Source organism: Mesoplodon bidens (genome assembly GCF_964165515.1).
Source record: "Mesoplodon bidens genome assembly, chromosome: 7".
Lineage (NCBI taxonomy): Eukaryota > Metazoa > Chordata > Mammalia > Artiodactyla > Ziphiidae > Mesoplodon > Mesoplodon bidens.
In genome coordinates, this window is record NC_138164.1 from 109,061,992 (window position 1) to 109,087,787 (window position 25,796).

At 57.9% G+C, this 25,796-nt stretch overlaps 1 protein-coding gene across 1 annotated transcript; it reads right to left on the minus strand.

The window, feature by feature from the left end:
* Positions 1-4,530: 4,530 nt before the first annotated feature.
* EHD1 (EH domain containing 1) lies at positions 4,531-25,398 on the minus strand. The gene is made up of 5 exons (XM_081241025.1): positions 24,754-25,398; positions 21,098-21,195; positions 9,491-9,903; positions 7,020-7,184; positions 4,531-6,579 (listed from the first exon to the last, which is right to left on the minus strand). Exons 1-5 carry the CDS (start codon positions 25,155-25,157, stop codon positions 6,055-6,057), a joined length of 1,605 nt encoding a protein of 534 aa, XP_081097151.1. The 5' UTR covers positions 25,158-25,398; the 3' UTR covers positions 4,531-6,054.
* Positions 25,399-25,796: the final 398 nt, after the last annotated feature.

Sequence of the window (25,796 nt, forward strand, 5' to 3'; positions counted from 1 at the left end):
GGGTGAGGGACAAGGGTCGGGATGGTGTGTTGAGCCCTCCCTGCTCTCACCTGAAGGGTTCTAGGCCCTCCTTAAGGAGGCAGGGCAGGGAAAGGGCCCACAGGAAGGGTTCCCACCCTCTGCAGCCACAGGAGGGCGCCAGAGACCAGAGGAGGGCCAGGTGCTCAGGACAGGACCAAGTTCCATTTGCTGGGGAGTAAAGGTAGGGAGAGGGTCCAGGGTGGAAGATGGGCCATTCCTCCTCTGCCCCTCTTGGACACCCTGATCCCCCCCTCCACCCTACCATGTCCCCCAGGATCAGCAGTCAAGGGCCAACTGGTGAGGCCTCTGGGTCCCAGCTCACTCCCTGTGTGACCTTTAGCCTCTCTGAATGCCAAGTTCTCAAACAAGTCCATCATCCCCTGGCCTTTCAGACTCTGTCCCCACATAGTACAGCAGAGGGAAAACGGAGCCTCAGACAGCAAAAACTGTGTCCTGCTGGGGTCTTCATGGGGCGGAGCTGGGACTGGCCCTCGGCGCTCCACGCCCATCTGGTACATGATTCTATTTGGTCCTGTATTCATTTTTTGTCACATCCTTGTTCCAAGCCTCAGTTTCCTTGTCTATAAAAGGGGGTCGGGTCAGACTCCCTACCCATTGCTTTGCAGTTCTAAGGCCAGAACCCCCCTCAAGACTCATTCTGTTCCAGCCTCGACAAGCAGCCAGTCCTCCCCCGCTGTGAGAAACAGCTCCGGCACTTGGTCCTGCTTTGCTGAGCGGATCTGTTCTCTGATCCTGTGTGTGGGGCCCTGGACCAGCGGGTGGGTGGGTGCTCCAGGGATGAGTGAGTCTGAGCAGGAGACCTCCACCTTCCCCTTCTTCCCACCGTGTCCTTATTCACACTCCTCTGGTCACTGGTCGCTGCTTCCTGGAGGGCCACCTCCTCCATAACCTCTCTCCCCTCTGAGCCCCTTTGGCATTAGCTCTCACCCAGCCCTGAGGGCTGCAGACTTGCATTCCTACGTGCTTCTTAGCATTTCAAAGTGAATGCAGATCTGTTATCTTCACAAGGGCCCTGCCAGAAGGAGGAAGTTATTATTTCCCTCCCTTATTAACAGATTAATACCTTGAGGATGGGGAGGTGGGAGGTGGTTGGTGGGTAGTGCTGGCCTCAAGCTCCTTACCCGGGTTCCAGGCCTAGGCCAGTGCCTCGCAGCAGAAGGGCAGCGTGTGGCATCCAGACTCTGGGGACGGGACAGGGGAAGGCCAGACTGCGGTGGACTCGAGGTATGTAGGCTTCCCAGGAAGGTCTTAGACGGTGAGAAAAGGGAACTGTCAGTTTAATGACCCAGGCCTGGCAGAAGGGAAGGACGGTTCAGATGAGGGGGGCACCCCAAAGAAGAGGAAGGTGAGAGCCCAGGGGAGAGCAGGGAACCCAGGTTTTCTGACCCCCGTAGCATAGGCCTCTGGGTCTGGGAGGGGCCCAGACACAAGGCAGGCTCCAGGGTCTCTCACATCTGCACCCACATCTTAGGCCTCCAGACTCTGGTCTGTGGCTCCACTTTCCCCAAGGTCAAGGTTCAGCACAGTTGGCTGAGGATGAGCCTCTCCCAGCCCTGCCTCCCGAAGCTGTTCTCAGCATATAGTCCCGCGGGGCTAACTAGAATGGCAGGCCGCCCCTGCCCTTGGCCACACTGGAAGTGCAGCGCCCCACTCCTGGCCCAGGAGCCAGAGAACAAGGAGAAGCGGCTGTGGAATCCTACAGCCCTGCCTACTGTTGAGTGACTTCTGTCTCTCTGGGTCTCTGTCTCTGTACGCAATAGAGAACGGCCCCAGCTCAGGAGTGGGCGGCAAGTGGTACAGGGAGCGGCCTGCAGTCGTGGCTGGAGCTTGTTTCTCTAGGAGGAGCATGTGGGTGGAGGGTCGGGAGCTCATGTAGAGTTGCACTGCTGCTCAGGCCTCCAGGTTGGGCTGAAATGTGTGTATTCCCTGGCGGTCCAGTGGTTAGGACTCCGCACTTTCACTGCCGAGGGCACAGGTTCAATCCCTGGTCAGGGAACAAAGATCCCGCAAGCCGCGAAGAGAAGCAAAAAAAAAAGTGTGTCTGCTGGGGTGGCTTGCGGGGAGGGGCTGACGCAGACGGTGGGGTTGAGGGGCCCCACTCCCCATGCTAGTCCTTGGCAGCCACCCACGCCCACTCCCTGCCCACCCCAGCACACCCAAGGATGTGTCCTTTGAAAGGTCCACACTCCAGATGGGTGGACATATGGTGATTTCATCATCCTGGCTTTTCTTCCAAAAACCTCCTCTCTGCTGCTCCAACACGCCACAGGGGCTCCCAGGCTCCAGGGCCACAGCGGCTGCAGCCCCATGTGGCTTTATAATTATCAATCCCTCTGGGAGCACAGGAAGCCAGGCCCAAGCCCCCCCCGCCCGACCCCCACCCCTCTGGCCCTTGGGCGCCGCCAAGTCTGCGAGTTGCTTTAGGGAAGGGTGGGTCCCGCCTGCTTTGTTCTAGGAGTTGCGGGCTCCCTGCACCGACCCTCACCCCCACCCTGATCGGCCTCCCCGAGGTGCTCAGGAAAGGTGGCCACTGAAGTCGGGCATCCATGGGCCCTGCCTCTGGGAAGCAGGGGTCACTGTCTGCATCGGACACCTGAGGGGAGAGGAGAGGACGGCTGAGCCCCAGCAAGTGGCAGAGCTGGGATTCGAACACCTGCCTGTCTGCCCTGAGGTGCTGCTTTGAATGCTGAGGGGCAGGACTGATGGGTGGGCTTCCTAACCTTGCCACTGGTGGCCTTGAGCAAGTCCTCTGACCAGCCCACGTGAGACAATAAGAGGGCACTGGGTGCGAGTCACGATTAACCCTTGGTTTATCAAAGAGCAGAAGAAATGTTTATTGCTCTCACCTGGAACCTCCAGGTGTAAAACAGAGCTGCTGTGCGGGGGCCCGGAGGCAGTGGGTGGGCCCCCGTGTCCCCTGGGCCCTGGGATCTGAGGTCCCTGGGGCTCGCAGACTTGGTGGCGCCCAAGGGCCAGAGGGGTGGGCAGACTGCCCCCAATGTCTCTGATGCCGGGAGCGTTGGCAGCCAGGTGGGGCCCTGTCCTGACCCCAGACCAGCCTCTGAAGAGGGGGCCTTTCACCCAGGGCCCTGGCCAGCTAGGGAGCTGGGGAGGAGGCAAGGGGTGCGGGCTGGTCCCCGGGAGGGTGGTCACACCTTAGTGCACCCCACTGGCCCTCCTGAACCCCCTTACGGCCAGGAGAGGACTCCCCCACAGCCTGTAAAACCCCAACCGGGCCACGAGCTCCGGGGCTGCACAGGGGGGCAGATGCCTGCCCTCGGTCCCTCTTCCAGCCTCAGACCAGCAGTCACTTTCTGGGGCAGCCTTAGGGGGTTCACCACACCCTGCCACCCCGCGCTGGGACATGCGGGGGTGGGGGGACCGGAAGCACGGTTCTGTGTTCTCTTTGTGTTCTAACAGCTTCAACAGGGTGACCCTGGAAATTGAGGGGCTGCCCCAAGCTTTCAGGGCCCCGGGCTGAGAGTGACAGCATTTAAGCTTCTCAAACCTGCGTCCACAGCTGCAGGCTTTGGGGGACCAAGTGAGCCATCAGCGTTGTTTCCTCTGAAAGCGTGTTTCCCATCAGGAGCACAGCGGAGCACCCCAGCTGGGGTTGAGCTGACCCAGGTTTGAATCTCCTCCCGCTACACTCGCTCTTCAAGCTCTCCTGAGTCTTAGGTTCTTGGCTGTGACTTGGAGAGAATGCTGACCTCCTGGGTCACGAGGATCAGGGGGAACCATGTGAGTGGTGCCGGGAGGGTGGGGCGCCTCTGCGGCCATCAGACCAGACGCCCGCCACCTGGGCTAGGGCACTCAGCCTGGCCCTCAAACCCCGCAGGCACCTGTTCACGTCCTGCCTTTTGCCCCAAGTGTGCCTGGAGCAGTCTCCCCACCGACTGCACCTCAGATCTGCACCCTTCCACAGCGTCGGCTCCCAATTTGTCACCCTCCCCTCTGTGGGTAGGAACAGTCCCCTATCTGCCACATCTGGCCCCACTCTTTGTAGTTTTGTTGCTGGTGTTACCTGCTTGGTCCACCTTCAAAGTACTGGCTTCTCTAAACGACCCTGGGGCCAGCACGGAGCCCAGGATGTACCCTGTCTGCCTGACCCCTCCCGGTGCCCTAAGCCCCAGGGGCGCCCACCTGTCTGTCCGCAGCTAGGGCGGAGCCCAGGTTGAAGGAGAGGCTATAAAGATCACAGGGGGGGGCGCCTGCTCCCCCAACCCCTGGGGGGCACAGCCTAGTCCTTAGTCATCAGAGGCTCTCCCAACTTCTTCACCCCATCCTTCCCTCAAATAAACTATTCCTGCTCAGCCCCCATCGAGCACAAGGCAAGGGGGTCGTCAGCCCCATTCGCAGGCCTCACCCTGCCAGGCTTGCCCGTCTGTCTCCGCCGGTATCTCGGCCCCCCGAGCGCTCTGACAACGCCCCCGCAGGCCCCGTGGGGAGCAGGCCCCGGGGAGAGACATCTCAGCACCAGAAGCCAGCTTCAGCACAGGTAAACTTTTTTTAATGCAAGAAAAAAAAGTCCTGTCTTCAGTTTGCTTTTCCTTCCCACAGGCAAGCGTGGTTAAGCCACTGCACCGTAAACAGTGAATTCCCAGTGAGGACACGGTGTGGGATGGTGGGCCGAGGCTGCAGGCAACATGGCCAGTCCCTGGAGACTCAGACCCAGCAGAGGCCTAGAGAGCAGCACTAGGAGGGTGGGCCGGGGTCAGAGGTCAGAGTGGAGGAGTCCCTGAGACCCCCAAGGGCGTGCCTGGTGGGAAGCCTGCTCCCGCCCCGCCCCCCGCCACCAACCCCACCACAGTGGCTCTGTGATGACGGCTCCAGGCCCTGACGGCTGACCACTGGCCGACAGGTATGTCCAGGCCCCCGACAGCCCAGCGGAGGCAGAGCAGAGCGAGGCAGCCTCCACTGGCCGCTGGCTGGCTCGGGTTTCGAGCTGCTCAGCCGGGGGGCCACTATACTAAGGACGTCCACGTGGAGCGCCGCCCTCCTTTGCTCAACGGGAGGAAGTGAGGTGGGAGAGGGAAGGGACTGGGCTGTCCCTGGTCTGTCTGTCTGGCCACCAGGCCCGGGCTGGAGCACCAAGCCACATCAGGTTCGTGAGGACCCACCGCCCACCAATGGTGGGACAGAGAGGTGTACCAGAATGGCCTAGGAAAGTGAGAGGGTGAAGCAGGAAACACCGCCTCTGGGGTCTCTGGCAGGGTGTGCTCTGCACGCACCCCACATCTAATGGCTCCTGAGTGGAGCTGTCCCCTGGCTGGAGCGTGGGGAAGGAGACAAAAATCACAGCTTCTGAACAAGTGGTTGGGAACTTACTGGAAAATTCAGTCAAGTATGAAAGGGGTCACTTTACAGAACAAAAACTAGCTTATGTATTTCTCTGGAAGATGTTCTCTCACACACACCCGTCCCCCAGACTCCCCGAAAAACAGGCAGCTGGGCCTGGCTTCTGTGACTGCCGAGCCAGGGGACGCGAGAGCAAAGGCAGGGCCTGTGGACGGGGCCGCTGCGAACGGAAGGAGGAAGGCACAAGAAGAACCAACTGAATCTGGGAGCAGAGGGAGGGGGCAGGGCCGGGTGGAGAAGGAAGCCACGGGCCGGGCGACTCAGCCTGAAACAGACGGGACCCGCGTCCCTGTCTACACGCGGGCCGCAGCTGCAGGAGGGGCGAGCCAGGCGACTTCCCCGGCAGGAGGCGAGGACGGGGAGGACAGAGGCTGTGCGTGCGTGGGGCTGCTGGACGGAGGAGGAGGAGGCGGCAAGAAAGAACGCTGCCTCTAACGTTATATATTAAAAATATCCGTGGTTCTTATGCACAAAATTCTGTCGTTCACCTACGAGTATCACCCCTGCCTCCCCAGGAGCAGCCTTAAGATAAAGACGGTGGTTTTCTTTTGCGAGCTGAGGAAATATCGCTGTCTTTATAGTCTTGGGAACCGCTGACCCTCCCCTCCCCTGCAGCCTCTGCCTGGCCGGCCGGCCGGTGGGAGCAGGGGTCGCTCACTCGTGCCTCCGCTTGGAGGGCGGGATCAGGTGCGGGGGCAGGTCAGCGGGCAGCTCGTGGCCCTCCAGCTTGACTTTGATGAGGTGGTTGGCCAGGGCGAACTCCTCATCGTCCAGCAGCCCGTCCCGATCCACGTCGGCCAGCTTCCAGATCTTCCCCAGCACCGTGTTGGGCAGCTTGGACTTCACCATCTCCTTCTTGGCGTTGGCGCCTGTGATCTTGCCGTTGACGGGTGACAGTGTGTAGAAGATCTCGTCGTAGGTGGGCTTGTCCTTGCCCACCACCCACTCGACGTCGTCGATGCCCTCGCCGGCCCCCTCGCCGTAGCCGTGCCCAAAGGGCCCGTTCATGGTGCCATCGAAAGCACCGCCCTTCACGGCCTGGGCAGGCATCAGGGACTCCTCCTGGCGCACAATCACCATCAGCCGGGCGATGTCGTTGGCCAGCATGTCGTCCACCGTGTCCAGCAGCTTGGGCTTCAGGGCCTGGAACTTGCTGAAGTCCTGGGTCTGCAGGAGCTCCTGTGGTGGGGGTGGAGGAAGGACAGGATTGGGTCGGCCCCTCCCAGGCTCCGGCACCGAGGGTGCAGGAAGGGTTCCCGAGCAGAAAGATCTGGCTCCGCGTCACGGCCCCAACCACTTAACATCTTGGCTCCCCCTTCTCTAAGTGGGAGGTAAAAACAGTTCCCTCTGTGCAGGACTGTGGCGAGGATTAACTGGGAGGAGGCTGGGGTGCCTGGCACAGCCCCGCCCTCCCCCTCCCCCTCCGGGTGAGTCACCACATTCCCCTGTGAGGTGTCACAGGCCTGGGTCAACTTCTCCGATCGATCGGGTGGGGCGCTGGTGATTAATCGGGCCGCTTCCACTTTGGGAGGCCCCGCCCCATGGAGCCGGGGTTCCCTCCAGAACCACCGCCCCAGTGCCCCCAGCTGTCCTCATTCCCGTCCAAGGGGCAGCCGTACCTGCATCTTGCGGAGGCTGGGGAAGTCGCCGGGGGAGATCTGGTGCTCCCGTTCAATCTTCTGGTAGATCTCGCCCAGGTTGTTCATCAGCTCTTTCTTTTTGCTCTCTTTACCGAAGACATTGGGCATCTCCTTCTTGAGGGAGCTGATGATGTAGGCGTGGACCTGTGAAGACAGAGGAGGGGTGGGTGTCAGGTGCTTCCTGGACACCTTGCTGGGGGCGTGGCCTGCACCTGTGCTGCCCTGGAAAGCTGGACTGTAAGCCGGGACAGCTAACCACAGTCGCAGCCCAAAGCCCGTGTTCTTTCCATTTCTCGGCACGCACACCCCTCCCCGGTGACCCCTCTGCACATCAGAGACACCGAGCGCATTCCTACCAAGCCAAGCAGGGCTGTGCCATCCTGCTTACACAAGTCTGTGGATGCTGGTGCCATGAACTCCAACACAGCCTGAGTTATGCCCCACTTTATCATCCTGACAGCCTCGGGGATGACTAAGGATTAGGAAAATCCCACAAGGCTTTCCCCAGATGTTTCAGGCTTTACGCAGTACCTTGGGTAGACATCTGCCAATGAAGGGTGGCACATCCTTCCCTTCCCCACAGCGGGCCGGTAACTCTGGCAACCTTGCAAAGGCACAGCCCTCAAATCCCTCTGCCTTGCCAAGCAATGTCCTGCCGAGGAGGGCTGCAGCCAGCCAGCCTCACACCCCCTTCTCCCAGACTGCCAGCTCCACCCCCAAAAAACCTCTCCACTGGCCTGACCTTGTCTGCCGGGGGCTGAGACCTGGCTGAGAACTGCCCCAGGGAAGCAGGCTGGTCACAGAGTCACAGTCACAGCTCTGCCCATCACAGGCCAGCAGAGAGAGCGACTCAGTCCAGGAAAAGGAAACAGTCTCAAAACAGCAGGTGCAGGACAAGATTGGAGAGGCTGGGGCTTTCCAGGCAGGGTGACTCAATGTGCCCGAGGGCCACGCGATTACACACCATCTCTGTAGATGAGCAAGCAGGGCCTGAAGTCTGCCCTTTGTTCTGCCCTGGAAGGAGGCTGAGCGAGAGCACTGGAAGCCCTGCCAGGAGAGGGGCTGGACAGGGAAGGAGGGGTGCTGCCCCTCCCTGAGACTGAGCAGAGGCTGGACTGGAAAACAGGAGGCCAGGTCTCTCCTCCATTCACCACCTCTTCCCCTTCAGCTCAGGACATCGCTTGGCCCTTCGAGGCCAGGAGCCAGGTATGGGGATTTTCTCATGGGCTCCTTTCTCAGAAACCAGTTCCACTCATCAGGAGGCTTCCAGAAGTGAGATATCTACAGAAACGTGCAGCCCTGTACCCTCCAGAGCAGGGTGCGGGCATCTTTACTTTGCATACAGGTCACCAGGGGACTGTGTCCAAATGCAGACTATGGTTCAGTAGGGCAGAGGTGGGGCCTCAGAACCTATGCTTCTAGCAAGTTCCAATCTGCTGGTCCTGGAGCACTCTGGGTAACCAGAGAGGAGACACAGCCGGGGGTAAAGGATGCAGGGTTGCTTCTCATTACTCAGGCCAGGGAGCACCAAAAGCTACCTGACTCCAGGCCTCAAGACAGTGTAGGGTGCCCTGGGCCACTGTGTTTGGCCCACGGCAGAGTGCCAGAGCCTCTGGGCTACACAGAAGGGAGCCCCACGACGCGCTGCTGCTCAAAACCGTGTCCTGAGGGGCCGTGCTCTGCTCCTCAGTGTTTGAAGGGCCCCTGGCGGCAGTACCCTTCCTTCCCTAGCCCCAGCCACCCCGGGGGCCCGCCGAAGTGCTCGGCCAGGCACCGAGACTCCAAACTCTTGAGCAATTCAGATGCTGTCCACAGGGCCAGCAGGCCTTGTACTTCCATGGAAGAGTAGGGATGGTTTGCAAGGCCTCTGGGCCAGAGGCCATCAGCGCTCTCCCTGGGCCCGCAGGTTTGCGCCCCATCTCTCCACTAACTACCTCCTGTCTCGGCCTAAGCGTCGTCTCCCACCCGAGGCTCCCCAGTCTAGCCCGCCCTCCTGGGACAGCTCATCCCGGGCCGACCCCGAGACAATACAAATAAATCATACTTTCTTTTTCTTCATGTGTTCTGCTTTCCCCTGTACAGCTGACAAGTGCTAGGAGGGTGGGGACCTGTCAGTCCCCACTGCGTCCCCAGCACCCAGCACATGCTGCGTGCACTCCAGTGCTCAGCAGACCTGGGGGGAAACTGATGAGCCCTCGAGCAGCATCCCCACCCACTCTCCCCCACCAGGCTGCCCCCGGCACAGTGGTACCTTCTTATTTGATGTTTATATGTGTTAAAAAGAATCTCAGGAAAAGGCTGCTCCCACGGGGGCACGAGAGGACGGGTTCAGACAAGGCATGGCACAGTGCAGCCCTGGGTCTGCAGGGCTGGGTCTTGGGCATCCAATCCCGGGGCCCCGAGTGGCCATCCCAGCGCCCCCTGGGGCTGCGGCCCCGCCCTGGGTTTACCTTGGCCAGCCGCGCCCGCTTGATCAGGTCATTGAGCTTCCTGAGGGCAGCGTTGCGGGGCAGAGACTGGATGTCTTTGAAGAGGTCCTGCTCCTCGGCCTCGAAGAGCTTGCGGTTGTCGGGGATGAGGAGCGGGTGGGACCAGAAGGAGCCGATGTACACCCTGACCACCTCAGGGGTGTTGATGATCTTCCCCAGGGACCACATGAGGGCCCCATAGACCCGCATCAGCTGCTGGGTCTCGATCTGGTCGGCCTTGTTCAGCACCACACGGATCTTGTCCTCGTGGTTCTTGAGCGCCTTGATGACTTCCGAGAACTCATCGGAGATGTCCAGCTTGTGGGCGTCAAAGAGCAGGATGATGCGGTCCACCCGCTCAGCGAACCACTCGAGGACGGCCGCAAAGTCGTAACCTGCGGGAAGAGGAGGGCGAGTCAGGGGCGCCAGGGGGTCTGATGGCTCTCGTCCCTGACTTGGCCTGGTACTTCTCAGCCTGGGGTCATTTAAATTTCCAGAGTGTACTTATGTGGACAGCCCAGTGCCCTGAGGGCAGGTTCATCAGGCCTCCCCTACTTCCGTACCCACCATGGTGACACCCTCACCCACGCAGCACCTGGCGCGAAGAGGCACTTAACAAATAAATAATGCAAGGGAAGTCACAAAGTCCAAGCTCTAAAGTGGGTCGAACTAGGGCGTGAGTGAGAAGGAGACCCCAGCAGCACGGCTTAACACCGGGCGGCAAGAACAGACGTGGGGGCTGCGGGCTGGGTGCCCCTGCACAGCAGCGACAACTAACAGCAGTAAGACCTGCAGCTGCTGCTTGTCCGGTGCTACGTGCTGGGGTCCCTGTTCTGCAGGTCTCTCATTCATTCCCTACAAGCTACAGCTCGGGGGCCAGATCCGGCTCACTACCTGTTTTCATAAATAAAGCTTTACTGGAACACAGCCGGCTCATCTGTACTCTCTGGCTGCTTCTGAGCTACAAGAGCAGAGCTCAGGTGCGGCAGAGACCATGACGCCCCCAAAGCCGAAAATTTAACACTCTGACCCTTCGAGAAAACGTTTGCTGACCCCTGCTCTACAGGCCTATTAAGTGCTGCAAACCACCTCCCCTTTCTAGGTCTTAAACGCTTCTCTAAAATGAAGCGACTGGACTAAGCTCCAGCTCCCAACTCTATTCTGTGCTGTTTCCTGCCAACAATTAAGGCCGTTGGTGAACCGCGCCGTCTGCAGCAGGACTGCTGACAGAACTGTCTAGTTTTAGCTCGATTCACGGCCCCCCCAGCTTAAAACTGCATTTCCCAGCCTCTCTGCAGCAGAAATGAAGAAGCAAAGAAAAGGTGCACCAGCCCTTTGTCCTCTTCTCCCTTCCCAAGGACTGGAATGCAGGTGTGAGGGCAGGAGCTGGAATAACCACCCTGGGCTCAGGATGGCCTTGGACTGTTGTATTTCACACAAACTATCAGATACCTGATTTAAAAGGCCATGGATTTGTGGGTCTCTGCAACAGCGGTTTAATTTGTAGCCTATTTTACAATTATGCCACCTCAAAATGTTTCCACTTCTTGCACTGTCCCCAGAGGAAGCGAAAATTCTGTTTCTCATCTTTTGAGACTACTAAGGAATAGCAGACCATGTGGAAACAATGGGCCAAGAGTCTTTGGGAAGCTCGGGTCCCAGCCCCCGAGCCGCCATCTCTCTGGGTGACTCCGGGCAATCCCCTTGTTCCTCACCGGCAGGCCACAGGCCACCCCCAATGCAGGCTGGTCCTCTTAGGAACCGCTGCGTCCTTCCCAGAGCACAGTCACGCCCCTGAGAAGAAGCCAGAGAGCCACTCCTATAGAGAAGAGCCTGGGATGCTGCCCAGAAACAGGCCAAAACCAACCCCGCACCGCCACCAGGCTGGGATTTAGACATGCCTTCTCTAGATGGCAGGAAACAGAAAAGCAGCAGGTAGAGGGCAGACCAAAGAAAAGGACCAAGAGTCAACAAAAGGCCCGGAGCCTCCGGGGCTGAACGGGAGTCCACAGACAGCCCACGAGGCCGCCTCCACTCCGGCTGGAACACCCCCTTGTGGCGGGGGGTACTTTAAGATAAAGAGAGCCGTGTGGGGCGTGCCTGGGGTGAAGCTGTGCCTGGTTAGACAAACATTCCAGCCGTCCGGTCCCTAGGTTCAAGTGGGCTCCAGAGCTGTCTGCGCACCTGAAGCCGCAGCCTTGCAGGCCTCTCCCCGCACCCAAGCACTCAGAAACAACACAGGCTTTTAGTAAGAAAGCCCTGGATTTAACTCCCCGCTCCAGCCACTGACTCTGTGACCCCAAGTTCTTAACTTCTGAGTTAACACTTTTTCTTCTGTAAAAGTCAAATAATAATCCTCCCTGTGATCTTAGGAGGAGGAATTAAATGAGCTGACATGTTGTGTTCCCAGCACAGGCCCCAGCACCAGAGTGGCACCCGTTGGTCGGGCAGGCCCAGGACGGGGAGAAGAGGCGGGGCCCCCTGGAATGAGGGCTGAGGGGCCGGGGCTGCATCACTGATCAGAAACTAAGGTGACAAATGATCAGCCTGTCTCTGAGGCTGGAGGCCAGTGCTGTCCTCATGGCAAGACACCGAACCTCAAGGAAAACCCCCAATGCATGGCTTCTGTGGATCTAGCTTGCGGCCTCACCAGGGCAACCTGTTCCCTCCGCAGCACAGGGGGAAACAGCCTGCTTTTTAAAAAAAAATTATTTATTTTTGGCTGCATTGGGTCTTCGTTGCTGCGCGCGGGCTTTCTCTAGTTGTGGCAAGCGGGGGCTACTCTTCCTTGCTGTGCCTTGTCTTGTTGCAGAGCACGGGCTCTAAGCGTGTGGGCTTCAGTAGTTGTGGCACACGGGCCTAGTTGCTCTGCGGCACGTGGGATCTTCCCGGACCAGGGCTCGAACCCATGTCCCCTGCATTGACAGGCGGATTCTTAACCACTGTGCCACCAGGGAAGTCCCTAGCTTCTAAACAGCATAGCAGTGAAGTGGAGTTGGTGGCAGCAAAGCCCCTGTGAACCTGAACTTGAGCCTGGGCAGGGGAGCCATCAGTCTTCCAGAGGCCCATGCAGACAAGGGAAACGGCCGGGCTACCAGATTCTCCACACTCAGAGGACGTGGGAAGGCAAGGAGCAAAGGCCAGGTTACTCCTACGCCCGCCACCAGCCACCACCAGGCTGCTGGTTCCAAAGTACAAGGTCCCTACGTCCCCGGACACAAGGAGCAGGCCGAGGGACACGGGCAGGGAGCAGGGCCAGCGCGGCCTCGCCGCCACCGCCTTTTATGGCCGGCTCTGGGAACAGCGGCTCTGGGAACCGCAGGTCAGCGCTGAAAAAACGATGACTCAGGACTGAACCGCTGCTCTCAGCAACGATGAGGCCCAACTTCTCCCCTCGTCAGACTGTTTGCCCTCAGACCACAGATTCACACAGCTGGGGAGGCGGCAATGCTGAAACCCAGGGACTGGGAACGGGGCGCCCTGATGGGCTGGGCTCGAGGCCAAGTTAGCTTTGGCCAGGGAGTGAGGACGGCACGCAGGGAGCCGAGGTCACCCCTCCCCGACTCCACCCAGTGTGGCCTCACCCCTCCCATCCCCCAGTGGCGGCGGGAAGGGGGGCAGATGATGGGGGGAGAGGAGGAGGAGGGGGAGGAGGAGAGAGAGGAGGAGCCTATGAATGAGGCACCGGGTCCACAAGCCCCCAGCCAGAGCGAGCGCCCCGCACGGCCCTGCCTGCAAACCCAACACATCAAGTTGGAGCCAACAGAGCTAAGCCCATTTTTTTGTAGGTGAATGAAATTTCCTGTTTATAAGGAAAGTGCTCACACTTTTGGTGAGAGAGAGCCGGTGGCTGGCCAAACAGGCCCACAGGTCATGCAGAGGGCTCAGGCTCGTGCGATGTCATCACAGGTGGAGGACCATGTCCCACCACATGGCCGCAGCCTCCCCAGGCCCACCTGACACCCCTCAGCCCGCCAACCCCTCACTTAGCCCGCGTGTCTCCACAGGCAACAAGGGCTGGACTGACCCACATCTGCAGTGCCGAGAGAGCATCGACCGAGTCCCCACACTGGCCAGGCAGCCCAGCGGCCACCGTCAGCCTGGGGCTCGGCGGCAGGTGACGAGTGCAGGGACCAGGGACACATCCAGAGAGGAGCACCCCGCCCCCAGCACTGGCCCAGGCACTGGGCCTTCAGACTCTGGGACAACCTAGAGGTCGGCCTCAGCGGCAGGACAAGGCATCAGACATCCCCTAACGCACGGCAAGTCCTCAGCAGAAGCAGGAGGGCACGAGTGCCCGGTGAGGGGGACACCACGGCCCACGCACCAGGTGCGAATGCAATGCTGCAGCTTCATCCGCCTCAGGAGGGACAGTCAGGAGGTGCTGACACCCACAAAGGACACAGACAACACAGCCGGGGTGGGGGGGTGGGGTGAACTGGAAAGAAAGGGGCTGACCCTGCGACCTGAGTAAAACCCAGCACTGATAAGAGACAAGCTCTGGCTCGGAAAGTTCTGGGACCTTGAAGATATTATGAAATGATGAAATAAGGCAGTCACAGGGTATGATTCCACTGGTATGACGTGCCTAGAGTTCAAATCCAGAGACAGAAAGTAGAACGGTGGGGGGCCAGGGGCTGGGGACGGGGAGAGGAGTTGTAGTTTAATGGGGACAGAGTTCATTTTGAGAAGAGAAAAGAAGCTGTGGAGGTGATGGTGGTGATGTTTGTACAACAATGAGAATGTACTCAATGCCACTGAACCGTGCACTTAAAAATGGTTAAAATGGTAATTCTCACGTTATGCATATTTTACACGGGCTGTGTAGACAGGAGGCCCAAGCCTGCCTCTCACCTTGGCTCTGTTCCCACCAAGCCTGCTGCAGGGCCCGGGTGCTCCAGGGGTCCTGCCTCTGCAGTGCTGGCTGCCCTCCTCACCGGGTCTGCCTTCCCACCCTCCGACACCGAGGCGAAGAGGGAGCCGTTGTGAAGTGTCCTCGCCCTAGCCCAGCACCCTCCAAATACAGGTAGTTGCAGTAGCTGGGGGAAACGCTGCTTCAGACATTCCAGAAGTTTCTAGAATGCAAACAATAGAGGGTTTGTCTCCAATCGACTTTTGTTTCCTGCCATTCAACCTGCGTGGGCCTCCGCGTTTCTTGCCACGGCTCCCATCACCACGCTTAACCCGTGCCGGGGCCGGGAGGAAGGGGGGCAGGAGCACGAGAGAGATTAAAGGGCTAAGAATCTACACCGTGAGGACTTGTTCTGAGCTTCCTTAAGCTAAAGTTCTTAAGGGAAGGACCCTTCCAGTGGCACAGAGGTTGGGAGAAAGGGGCCTCCCACGTCTAGGCATTTACCCGAGAGAAACTGAGAAATTGGGACTTTCCTGGAGGTCCAGTGGTTAAGACTCCACACTTCCAATGCGGGGGAGCAGGTTCAAGCCTTGGTCAGGGAACTAAGGTCCCACATGCCACGAGGCGCGGCCAAAAAAAAAAAAAAGAAAAAAAAAACAGAAATTATAATTTGTACTCTACACGAATGTTTATAGCAGCTTTATTCAAAACTGCCCCAAACTGGAAACCCAGATGCCCCTCAATAGGAGGATGGATGACAAGTTATGGTACATCCGTATCACGGGGTACAACAGCTACAAAAAGGAATGAACTGCAGACTCTCAAAGAAATGATGAACCTCAAAAGCACATGCTAAGTGCAAGACAGACACAAAAGGCTTCACACTGTATGATTCCAGTTCTGACATTCTGGAAAGGCACAACTTTAGGGGCAAAGATCAGTGGTTGCCTGATGAGGGACTCCAAAGGGGTGCAGGGGACTTTCTGGGGTGATGGAAACTCTGTATCTTGGTCGTCGTGGTGGTTACACGACTGGTGCATTGGGTGAATTTTACCGTATATAAGACAGATCTCAATAAATCTGGCCTAGAAATCAGCAACAAAGGACGGGGGGCGGGGGGCAGCGGCAGGGGAGACCAGGGGGAAGGGCAGAAGGACTCGGGAATCAGGCCTGAACCGTCTACTCTCCGAGCCTCTGCTTCTTCAACTGCAATGTGAAGACGGCAGGTTTCCGCTGTGTGAGCGAGCGAGCGCCTGGCCCACTGTAAGCGCTTTGTAAATGTTTGCGGTCCTTTACTCACAGGATTTGTATTTGGGCCCAAGAAGCTCAGATTCCGATGGGTGTGTAGGCAACGACTGCTTCTAACGCGTGAATGCCTCGTACCCCAAATATAAACCTAGCATTTGCAGGCGCTCAGGCAGCTGCCGGGGAACAGGTGGGGCGCCAGCAGGGGCTGGTCCACTCCCCCGCGGGCAGAGCAGCCAAAAGCTGGACAGGGGCAGTGGGGGGGCTGGACGGGCTGGTGGGGAGGCGACGAGAGGAAGGCCCTGAGGAGGGGAGCTGTGCGGAGGCTGGGCCCCCACCAGAGGAGGTCCTGGAGTCTGAAGGGAAACCCCTGCTGAGTCCATGCTTCCCCCTCTTCCAGCCTCCACGGGCTGTTTATTCAGAGAAAGGTCTTCCTCATCAAAGTCTGAGAATTGCTGGGTTTTTCACTGTACTTTTATTCAGCTGACATTTGTTGGACACTGAACTGGGCAGCGGGCACTAGGGTAGGAGCTTATTAACACACGTAAATTCGCGCAATCATTGACAAGAACCAAGAGGCTGGTACTGCTATTCCTGTTCTATTGATGCGGCTCCCAGGGGTGCAGCAACTCCCTAGGGCCCCCAGCTCCTAAGTACTGATCTGGGACTCGAACCTCTGTCATCATCTGTGCTGAGGGTGCTGGGAATCCAGGAGGGACACAGGGCTCAGCCTTGTGCTTGGCCTTGTACAAGGCTTTTGAGGCAGCCTCATGGAGCCATTCTCTGGGGTGCAGAAAACCCTCGTGAAACACTGGCATGGAGGGCTTTTAGGGCTGGGGCATCTCAGGAGGTGGTCAGCAGGAAGGGACACCTGTGGGTCAGAGGGCTCCAGGTGTGGGCCAGGGAGCCCCTACCCGACTGTTGAGCCAGATGGCTCCTGAGCTTGGATGGAGCCTGGGATCCAGGGATAGTCAGCACGGGGGACAAGTGAGAACCCAGAGGAACGGCCAGCCATAGCCAGGGCTCCTAAGGCCTGTCCATGGACGGCTGGGGGGGCGGGGGTGGGAATTTCCAGCTGGAGGCAGAGAATAGGAAGAAAAAAGGCAGGTCTCAGCACTGCTGTTCAAAGCCCTGAACCTCAGGCCCATTTCTGGACTGGGAGTCTGATCTCGGGCGGGGAGAGAAGCAGTGTGGCCTCTGGGCATTCCGGGAGAGCTGAGCCCGGCACAGCACCGGCCTAGCAGGGCTAAGGGCTCGTCCGAGCCAAGCTCTCGGAGCTCCTCAGCCTGGAGCACCGGTCTTCAGCACACTGCGGCGTGAGCACGGACTCTGCTGGGTTCGAATGCCAGCGCCAACTCGTGCTAGCCTATGTCCTCTTGGGCTACTTAACTTTGCTAAGCCTCCGTTTCCTCATCTGAAGAGCAGCAGCTTCCTCACAGATGCAGCTGCTGCGATAAGTGAGTGGGGCTGGTTCCCATGGCAGAGGCCAGCAGAGAGCGAGGCGTGAGGCTGGCCGGGCTCCATCTCCTAATCCAAGCTGAAACAACTCGATCTTGCTGACTTGACTCCCACCGGGGAAAATGAGGCCCAAAAGTTACAGCTCAGCTCACAGCCTCGCAGTGACAATGGCGGGGGTGCCCTGGCCAGGCCCCTGCCCCCGGGCTGAGGCTTCCACCAAAGCACCTCCGGCCGCTGCCCACAGAGGACCCGCACGGGAAGACCCGCTCCCTCCCAGGTCCTGCCACGACTGTGCCGGCGGCCAGCAGCCTGGGAGCCCAAGGCACCAGCTCCGCCGGGCCCCAGGTGCCCTCTGGAATGCCCTTTATCAGTCACACGGGCAGCACCCAAGAATGAACACTGTCCCCGCAGGTCACCTTTCTCTGCTGACACAAGAGAACTTTATCTTTAAAGGCACTCAGGAGATTAGCACAACGGGGGAGGCGCAGCCCAAGACCCCACAGAGGCTCCTTCTCTTCCCTGGAGCAATTCTCAGGGGTCTCTTGCAGAGCCTTGGGTGTATCCCGACTGCTCTGGGCCTGCTCAGGCCTTACTTTATCTTTCCACACAGCATTTCCTGCACACGTTAGGCACCGTGGGGAAAGGGGAAAAAGTCAGGAGGGGCTGGGCAGACAGGGTGGGAACTGGAAGTAAATGTAATTAGCGACACTAATGTCTATGCAGCCTCCAGAAGGATGCTCTGCTTCCAGGGAATGAGGTCGACAGACCGCGGAAATGCATGCCGCTTGCCCAGGACACACATTTTCTGTTGGCCCAATCTTTTTGAGAGGGAAACACCTGCCTTCCACACACCGTCAGCAAAGGGAGCAGAGAAGTGGCCGCCGGGGAGCCTGGAACACACTGTCCTACTCTGACTTCCTCTGCCAGGTGACATGGGACCTTTGCAATGACAGATGAAGGGGGTCTCCAAGAAGGAGAAACCTACCCCTTCTGGGTCCACCTGGAGAACACCACCCCGGCGGCCACACCCAGCACATCTAAGAGGTACCGACTGCCCCACGGTCTTTCTTCTCCACTGATAAAACGCTGACTCCAAACACATCCCACGGTAAATCCCAACTTGGTAACTGTTAGTAGAATACTTTAAGCCAAGAGCTCTAGGGTTATGGAGGGAAAGATCTCTATTGCACAGGAGGAAAGCCCTCCTCCAATGAGAGTGATGCACTTGTCTTTAAGCCAACCTCCTTCTTCCTGCCCATGATGGGTGCGGGAGGGTCCCTGGCTGCCCAGGGACCCAGAGGGGCCACACTGTAAGGGAGCAGGGTTGCAGGGGAATACAGGCAGTCTCCTGCTGGCTTCCTCCTCCAAGTATCTGCCATCTACGTGGGTAACTTGCGGGCCAGGACTGTCTGGTCCCCACCAGTGAGATGCACGCTGTGCCTGACTGGAGAGCACGCTGACGCGCTGCTCTGGTGCCTGTCCCACAGAGAGCGAGTTTGGACACCACTGCCTACCTTTCTACTAATGCGGTGAGGAAGCAGAGGGAAGGGGAGGCAGGGGAGGGAAACACCCCAGCAGGCAGGGCCAGGATACTCTTCGCAGCAAGACAGTGTTAGACACTCCCAACTCCTCAGTCTGCTGAGACTAAGGCCCCAGGCTGAAGTGTCAAAGACAGCCCAGCAGGGGAACTTCACAGCACTGGTGGAAAACTGCTGTTTCTGAGTTCAGCAGGGGCCATAAGGACCCTAAGCCTTTCCCTCAGATACCTTTATTTATTTATTTATTTTTAATATTTATTTTTGGCTGCGCTGGGTCTTTGTTGCTGTGCGTGGCCTTTCTCCAGTTGCGGCAAGCGGGGGCTACCCTTCGTGGCGGTGCGTGGGCTTCTCATTACAGTGTCTTCTCTTGTGTGGAGCACGGGCTATAGGTGCACGAGTTTCAGTAGTTGTGGCTCGCGGGCTCTAGAGCACAGGCTCAGTAGTCGTGGAGCACGGGCTTAGATGTTCCGTGGCGTGTGGGATCTTCCCGGACCAGGGCTCGAACCCGTGTCCCCTGCATTGGCAGGCGGATTCTTAACTACTGCACCACCAGCGAAGACCTCCCTCAAACACCTTAACTGCCAGCTCTGAAGGATATGAGGAGGGTGGCATTTGGGGGAGGATAAGCCTCTTTTTATGAGCTATTATTGTCCCTTATCCAAAGATGCGTTCACATCCACTGACCTACCTCATCTGATAGCTCCCAGTTGGGAGAACTCCTCCCCAGCGTATTCCCCCAGGTCATTAAAGACATAACTCCACAGAGCCTCAAAGAAAGTCCCTCCAGGATAGCTCAATCCTGGAGGTAGATGGAGAATAAATTCCCTTTTGTGGCTCTTTCTCTTAATTCAGGGACTTCCCTTGTGGCGCAGTGGTTAAGAATCCACCTGCCAATGCAGGGGACGGACATGGGTTCGAGCCCTGGTCCGGGAAGATCCCACATGCTGTGGAGCAACGAAGCCCGTGCGCCACAACTACTGAGCCCACGCGCCACAACTACTGAAGCCCATGCGCCTAGAGCCCACTCTCCGCAACAAGAGGAGCCACCACAGTGAGAAGTCCACGCACCGCAATGAAGAGTAGCCCCTGCTTGCCGCAACTAGAGAAAGCCTGCGCGCAGCAATGAAGATCCAATGCATCCAAAAATAAATAAATAAAATAAACAAATTTATCAAAAGAAAAGAGTAACTTGTTCAGATTTTCTAGCCTTGCTCTGGCAAATGACAAGGCAAAAGCCTTGTTTATCAGGCATTTTCTTAAAACCAGGTTACAACAATAACAGCAGTAAGAAAGAAGAAACTGGCCCTTGCCTCCCCTAGAAGTGTCATGATCATCGGGGTGAAGAACATAAAAGTTTAAACCAGATTGAGAGACAGAGAGCAGTTTCAGTATGCTCTGATGCAACCCCATATTGGCAGGGGCCCACAGCCGGGGAAAAAAAGAGAAGCAGGGTTTCTCAGCACTGAAAATGGGGCCCCCATCCCCTCACAGCCTCAGCAGAGACACACTGCCTCCCAGATCTCAGGCTGCTGGCTTCAACTGCAAAGCTCACTAATGCTGGGCGGCCCGGAGGGAAAGGGGATACAGGAGAGATTTGCAAGTTAATGATAAACAAATCTGGCCACTTGTCCTCAACCCCCTCTGAGTCTGATCTTGTTTCATTTTTACAGTTGCAGCTGCAGGCTCCACTCTTAGCTGGGCCCCAAGCTCCTCCCAGAGATCATTCAGGCGCCAGGCTCCCCTCCCTTCTACAAAAAGGGGCAGCGGCAGAAATATAACCCAGTTCAGGTGCATCCTGAACCAGATCTTTCGAAAAGCTTGGCACACTCAAGACAGGAGCTTACACAACTAGAACGGGCCTGGTGCACTAATACTCCGCATGAAAACCTTACGCCACGCGCGGCACCCAGGGAGGCTACTGATGACCAATATTTAAGCAAATTTAAACACATTTCCAGGGCCCAACATGTCGAACAAATTCCTGCTGGCTTCTCCTTTTGGCTGGCTCTTTCAAGTCAACCTGTTCTCTCACAGCCCTGCTGGACCCACTAGGAATTTATACAGCTCTGGGATGCAAAGCTTTTAAACACAAACTAAGGTGGATGAGCCCCAGGGGAGCCAGGGGCTCATTCAGAACAGCAATGCTGGCTGAGGTACCTGGAGCCCAGACACGGAGCAAGCTCCTGGGACCTCACGGCCAGCCAGGATCCTGTCTTCCTTTCCAGAAGGCCCCGGGGGCTGGGAAGCTTGAAAACCACATAAACGTGGCTGCTGTCTCACCCTGACGGCTCTTGTAACCGCAGCAAAGGCAACCAAGGAAAAAGCAAGCTCCGGCCCCCACTGGGCTCAGCGTACCATGCAGATACAAGGCTGATGTAAAATGGGTTCTCACTTGGGCTGGGAGAGACTTGGGCAGCATTTGGTCCGTGTCACAGACGTCAGATGGAAGTCGTCTGACTACACCAGGTGCCCTGGGCTGTGTCAGAGCCTGTTTACCTCTGCTGATGCGCTGTTTCTCTCCAGACAGGATCCCGGGAGTGTCGATGATGCTTATGCTGTCCAAGACCGGGTTGGGCAGCTGGGCGCACATGAACCTGCACGAGAGCAAGAGCCCAGAAGAGAGATGTCAAGACTCGGGTATCGCTGCTCTAGGTGGGACAGCAGTGATTTCTGTACTCCTTCGTCTCCGCTTCTGGCTTCCTTTCCAGAAGAAAGCAACGGAAAGGAGGTTTTCTATTGTCTTAAGTTTCCAGGGGTGGGAATTCCCTGCGGTCCAGTGGTTAGGATTCTGCACTTCCACTGCAGGGGGCACGCGTTCCATCCCTGGTCGGGGAACTAAGATCCCGCAAGCCACGAGGCCAAAAAAAAAAAAAAAAAAGTTTCCAGGGGTGGCCAGCAAATTGCACATATTGTCTTAACCGGGAATCCAACCAGCAGGCTCCAACTGACCCACATCAGCACTTCCCTCACTTAGCTTTTCTCCCAGAGCTCGAGAATTCAACTTTCAAGTTGCTGACACGTTAGTGAAAACTGCACAAGCCTAGGGTCACCATTCAATTCTGGAAGGAATAGAGAAGGGTGACAACTGAGACCTTGGAATTCCATATTAAAGTTTTCAACCACTTGGCTAAATTTCCACACTGCAAGAGATGGTCCTGTCTTACTGCTGCTGGGGCCAGCCCTCCCTTCAACCCAGCTGCTCAGGTGAAGGGACTGCAGTGGGCAGTGCGCGGTGGGGCGGGCAAGTACAGACACCATTCTCTCGACGTCAAGGCAGAATGCGGAAGAACACAGAGGCTGGCAACTCACGGACCACGGCTCAGCTGTGTGTGCCTGAGTTCCCACCGAGTTTAGAACAGCCCAGAACAGCAAGGGCTGTCCCAACCGATAGCAGAGATTCTTGACAGACACAGAAAAGGCTCCTTTAAAAACTTCTCTGGAAAAGGTATTGTAAGCAAAGAAAATACTGGCCCATTGTCTAGGAATCTGCCATGATTAGCTTCCCCTTTTGGTCCCACCCCACAAGTGACCCGCGGCCCAGAGGCGGGGCAGCTGGCCAGGGTGAGAGGTACTGCCTGCAAGCACCACAGAGCAGAAGCAGCTGACCTGCAGGATGAAGAAACCTTGGACCTCATCCTCACTGTGCCAGCAGCAGAGCACACGTGCTGTAAAGAACTGCACGACCTGGGGCTCCTGCTGGGGGAGGAGTCAGCGCACGACCTGGGGCTCCTGCTGGGGGAGGAGTCAGCGGAGAGAAAACCAAAACAAGACGACTGGAAGTCGAGCTGGCTCTGAGAAGCAACATACATAAAAATGCCTTGTGAAGGGCCTTGTAAGTTAACATCTCTGCGGATCGGGCGCTCTGCAAAGCCCGGGGAGTGAGGCCGAAAATACGAGAGGGAGCAGGCAGTACAGATGCATCCTATCCTGTTTCCTCACCAACTAGGACGCACAGATTTCATCTTGAGCTACAAGTTACCAGTTACGCAATGAGCTTACGCAGGATACTCTTAGGATTCCGTGGCTGCGCCTTGCCTCCTGCTCTCTCTGACTTTAGCCTTAGAGCAGCCACTTAGGGGGAAGAGGCCGGAAAGTCCAGTCCATGATTCAATGAGTCTCTTTAAGAGTGCGGGAGAGGCTGTGTCAGCCACTGAAAAGCCCCCTTTGTGTGCCCTGGCTGGCTGGGCGGCGCTGGTGTACTACACAGGCTGACACAGCTGGGGGCCTCAGCTCCAGTGCAAACCCACACCCCAACCCTCGGCTGATGAGGCCCCTTCCGGCAGGATCATTCATTACTAGTGTTCTGGGACCCTCTGGAGATGAAGTGGTGGCAGAAGGAAATAAAAGTGTGGCTCTCGGATCCTGTGGCACTGGCATCATCGGGATGCCTCTCTTCGACCCGGCACCCCTGAACTGCTCTTTTTTTCAGGGAGAAGTAGCAGGAGGTGGTAACTGGCTGCACAAAGGCAGACAGTTGGCACTGCATTAACCGGCTCGTGAACTCGACAAATCAGCTAGGCTCTGAGAGCCGTGGTTTCCTGAATGAGGTAGGGGTTGCCTAGCTGATGTCTAAGATCCCTCCCAGCTCTGAAACTTTAGGTCTCCAAATTCAGAAAACAGGTCATACGCCCATTTCTCCTTACAAAAAAGGTCACCTCTCACAATCAAAAGTGGACACCTAAGGACAGCAGGAGATGTAGCTCCTTCCTTCAAGCTTCCCAAATTTCTCCATGAAAGCAGACCTAATAATGCTTGGAATTCCCAGCACAGGAGCCAGACTTTCCACTGGACCGTACGGCCCCCACCAGCTGACAGCCAGCCAATCGCCTACCTACAGGCACAACAATTCTCAAACCCCAGTATCCCCTGAGGCGGGCTCCTGTCTAGGAGGGCCCTGCCTCTTCAGGAGTCTCACCCAAAGGGCTTTACTCTGGCCCTGACTCACAAACGCCATCAGCCGTGAAACAGGAAGACAGGTTTAAATGCCTGAGAGAGGCAAAAAGACAACAGAAGACTGCCTGTCTTCTCCGTTAAAGGTCAGCTCTGCGCACAGAGGTAGGTCTGGCCACTGGCCTGGATCGAGGGCAAGCTGGTCTACCTTGTGTGGCTGGACAGTGTCTGGAAAGGAATGTGATCATACAGGGCGAGGACCTTCTGGAAGGCAAGAGTCAAAGATTCTTTCCTAGGCTCTTCCCCAGACGAGACTTTGAAAGGCATGTGGAGTCACTCCTTGAATGGGGTTTGGCAGAAGTGACAAATTTGTGAAGTCCTTTGGTATGTCCCCTGGGGGTGGGGGGAGGGATTTTAGAATCCCCATTGAGCAGGACCTTGGAGTTCCTTTAGAGAAAAGTGAACTTGGCTGTAGCACTCCTGAGAGAGGAGCCCAATGCATTTCATTCATAGCATCGTGAAGGTTAGAACCGCGGAGAATTACCCTCATCAGGGTTTTACCCATTTAAGTGGGGAAACTGACGCCCAAGTAGGTTAGGGAACATCCTAGTGAGTCTAAGCAGCCGGAATCTCATTCCAGGGCTCCAAGGCCCACCGCGTGGCAGCACAGACCCTTACCCCTGAAACCCCTGAAGCAGCACAGGACCTTCAGAACTGCCCCTGGGAGAAGTGCTGGTCCTCGCCCTGTCTGCTGCTTCTGCAGGCCGCCCCAAAGTCAGCAGGCCACAGCAGATCCTCTCCCACCGGTCCCTGGGGAGGCACAGCACAGCACACCAGCAAAGGGAATGGCTAAAAGTTTCACCGTAGTTTTCCGTGACAATTAAGAAACAGACCCGTGAAGGGAGGGGTGAAGGGGTTGGTTTGAATGAATTAGGTGCGTCCAGTCTGGGGGAAGGTGGTGGAGACCAAGACTGAGGGTAGTGAGTCTGGGATCTGCCAGGGGGGGTTGGCAGTTAAACCGATAACCTGGAAAATTCTGGGGGGGGGAGGAGGTGACAGAGCCGGGGGAGCCGGCGACGCCCACTCGCAGACCCCCTCGTAAGGGTTTTCTATGGGAAGCGGCAGGGGACCCAGTCCCAGAGAGTGGTCGCTAAGGGTCTCGCGGGGGCCTCGGAGACAAAGAACAGCGGGGGCGGCGGTCACAGGACGGTCGGGATCCCGGCCACACCCTCTGCCCCCCGGGTCAACGGGTGGGTGGGTACCTGTTGAGGAAGGCGTTGCCGAAGGCGTTGAGCTTGCGGAAAGGGCGCCGCGGGTCGACGACAAGAGCGTTGCCCGGCACCACGCCCTCGGTGGGGCCGTGCATGACCGCGATGAAGGAGTCGGTGGTGGGCTCGGGCCCGATGCGCATCCCGGGGAAATCCTGCTCAATCAGGTGCCGGATGAAGGTGGTCTTGCCCGTGCTGTACTGGCCCACGAGGAGCACCATAGGCTTGTTGTCGAAGTCAGCGTCCTCCAGCGCGGGCGAGTGGAACTCGTGGAAGCGGTAGTGCTCCTCCAGGGGCAGCAGCTTCTGTGCGTATAGTTGCCGCAACCCCTCGGCCACCGTCTGGAAGAGCTCCGGCTCCTTCTTGCGGCGGGCATCCTTGCTGACCCAGCTGAACATGCTGCCGGAGGCCGGGCTGGCTGCTGCAGGGCAGAAAGGTGGCTGAGAACCGGGCGAGGGCGAGGAGCCGAAGCTGGGCCGGGCCTGCCGGCTGAGGAGCGGCGGGGCAGGGGGCGGGGAGCGGCCCGCACTGCGCAGGCGTACGGCACGGCCCACGGAGCACCCTCTGCGCAGTTGAGCGCGTGCCTCGCCGTGCTCCCTTTATAAGGCCGGGCCGCGCGTTCGGGCGCGCGCACCGCAGCCACGCGGGGCCGCGGGCAGTTGTGAAAGGGTGAAGGAGGAGCCCCGCCCACGCGCTCGGCGCCACGTCTTCCCCTCCCCCACTCCCATTGGCCGATTCCAAATCTCGCGATCTCCGGTTGTTGCGCTTGCCCCGGCCCGGGTGCCGTGGCAACCGCACCTGTTTCGCCCCGCCCCTTGTGGGACGGCTCGCGGGAGTGCTGAGGTTGGGAAGGCTGGAAGTGGGAGTTCGGAGTGAGGGGGTTCCAGGGTCTGCGCGCCTTCCATACCCGGCGAGACCCCCAGTTAGACACCCCAGTACCCTGAATACGCGCCCCACCCGCAGTTCCCCCAGGAACGGTCCTCCTCCTCCCACTCGCTCAGAATCCCCAGCGCCTTCTGTCTGCACTGCCCTTCCTT

Bases quoted from the DNA above. Each gene is read 5' to 3' on its own strand.
- EHD1 (XM_081241025.1), bottom strand. From the start codon at position 25,157: ATGTTCAGCTGGGTCAGCAAGGATGCCCGCCGCAAGAAGGAGCCGGAG. The intron at 21,196-24,753 runs GTACCCACCCAC...GCTCTCGTGCAG, and splicing joins GGCAACGCCTTCCTCAACAG to GTTCATGTGCGCCCAGCTGC. The intron at 9,904-21,097 runs GTAAACAGGCTC...CTCTTCCCGCAG, and splicing joins GAAACAGCGCATCAGCAGAG to GTTACGACTTTGCGGCCGTC.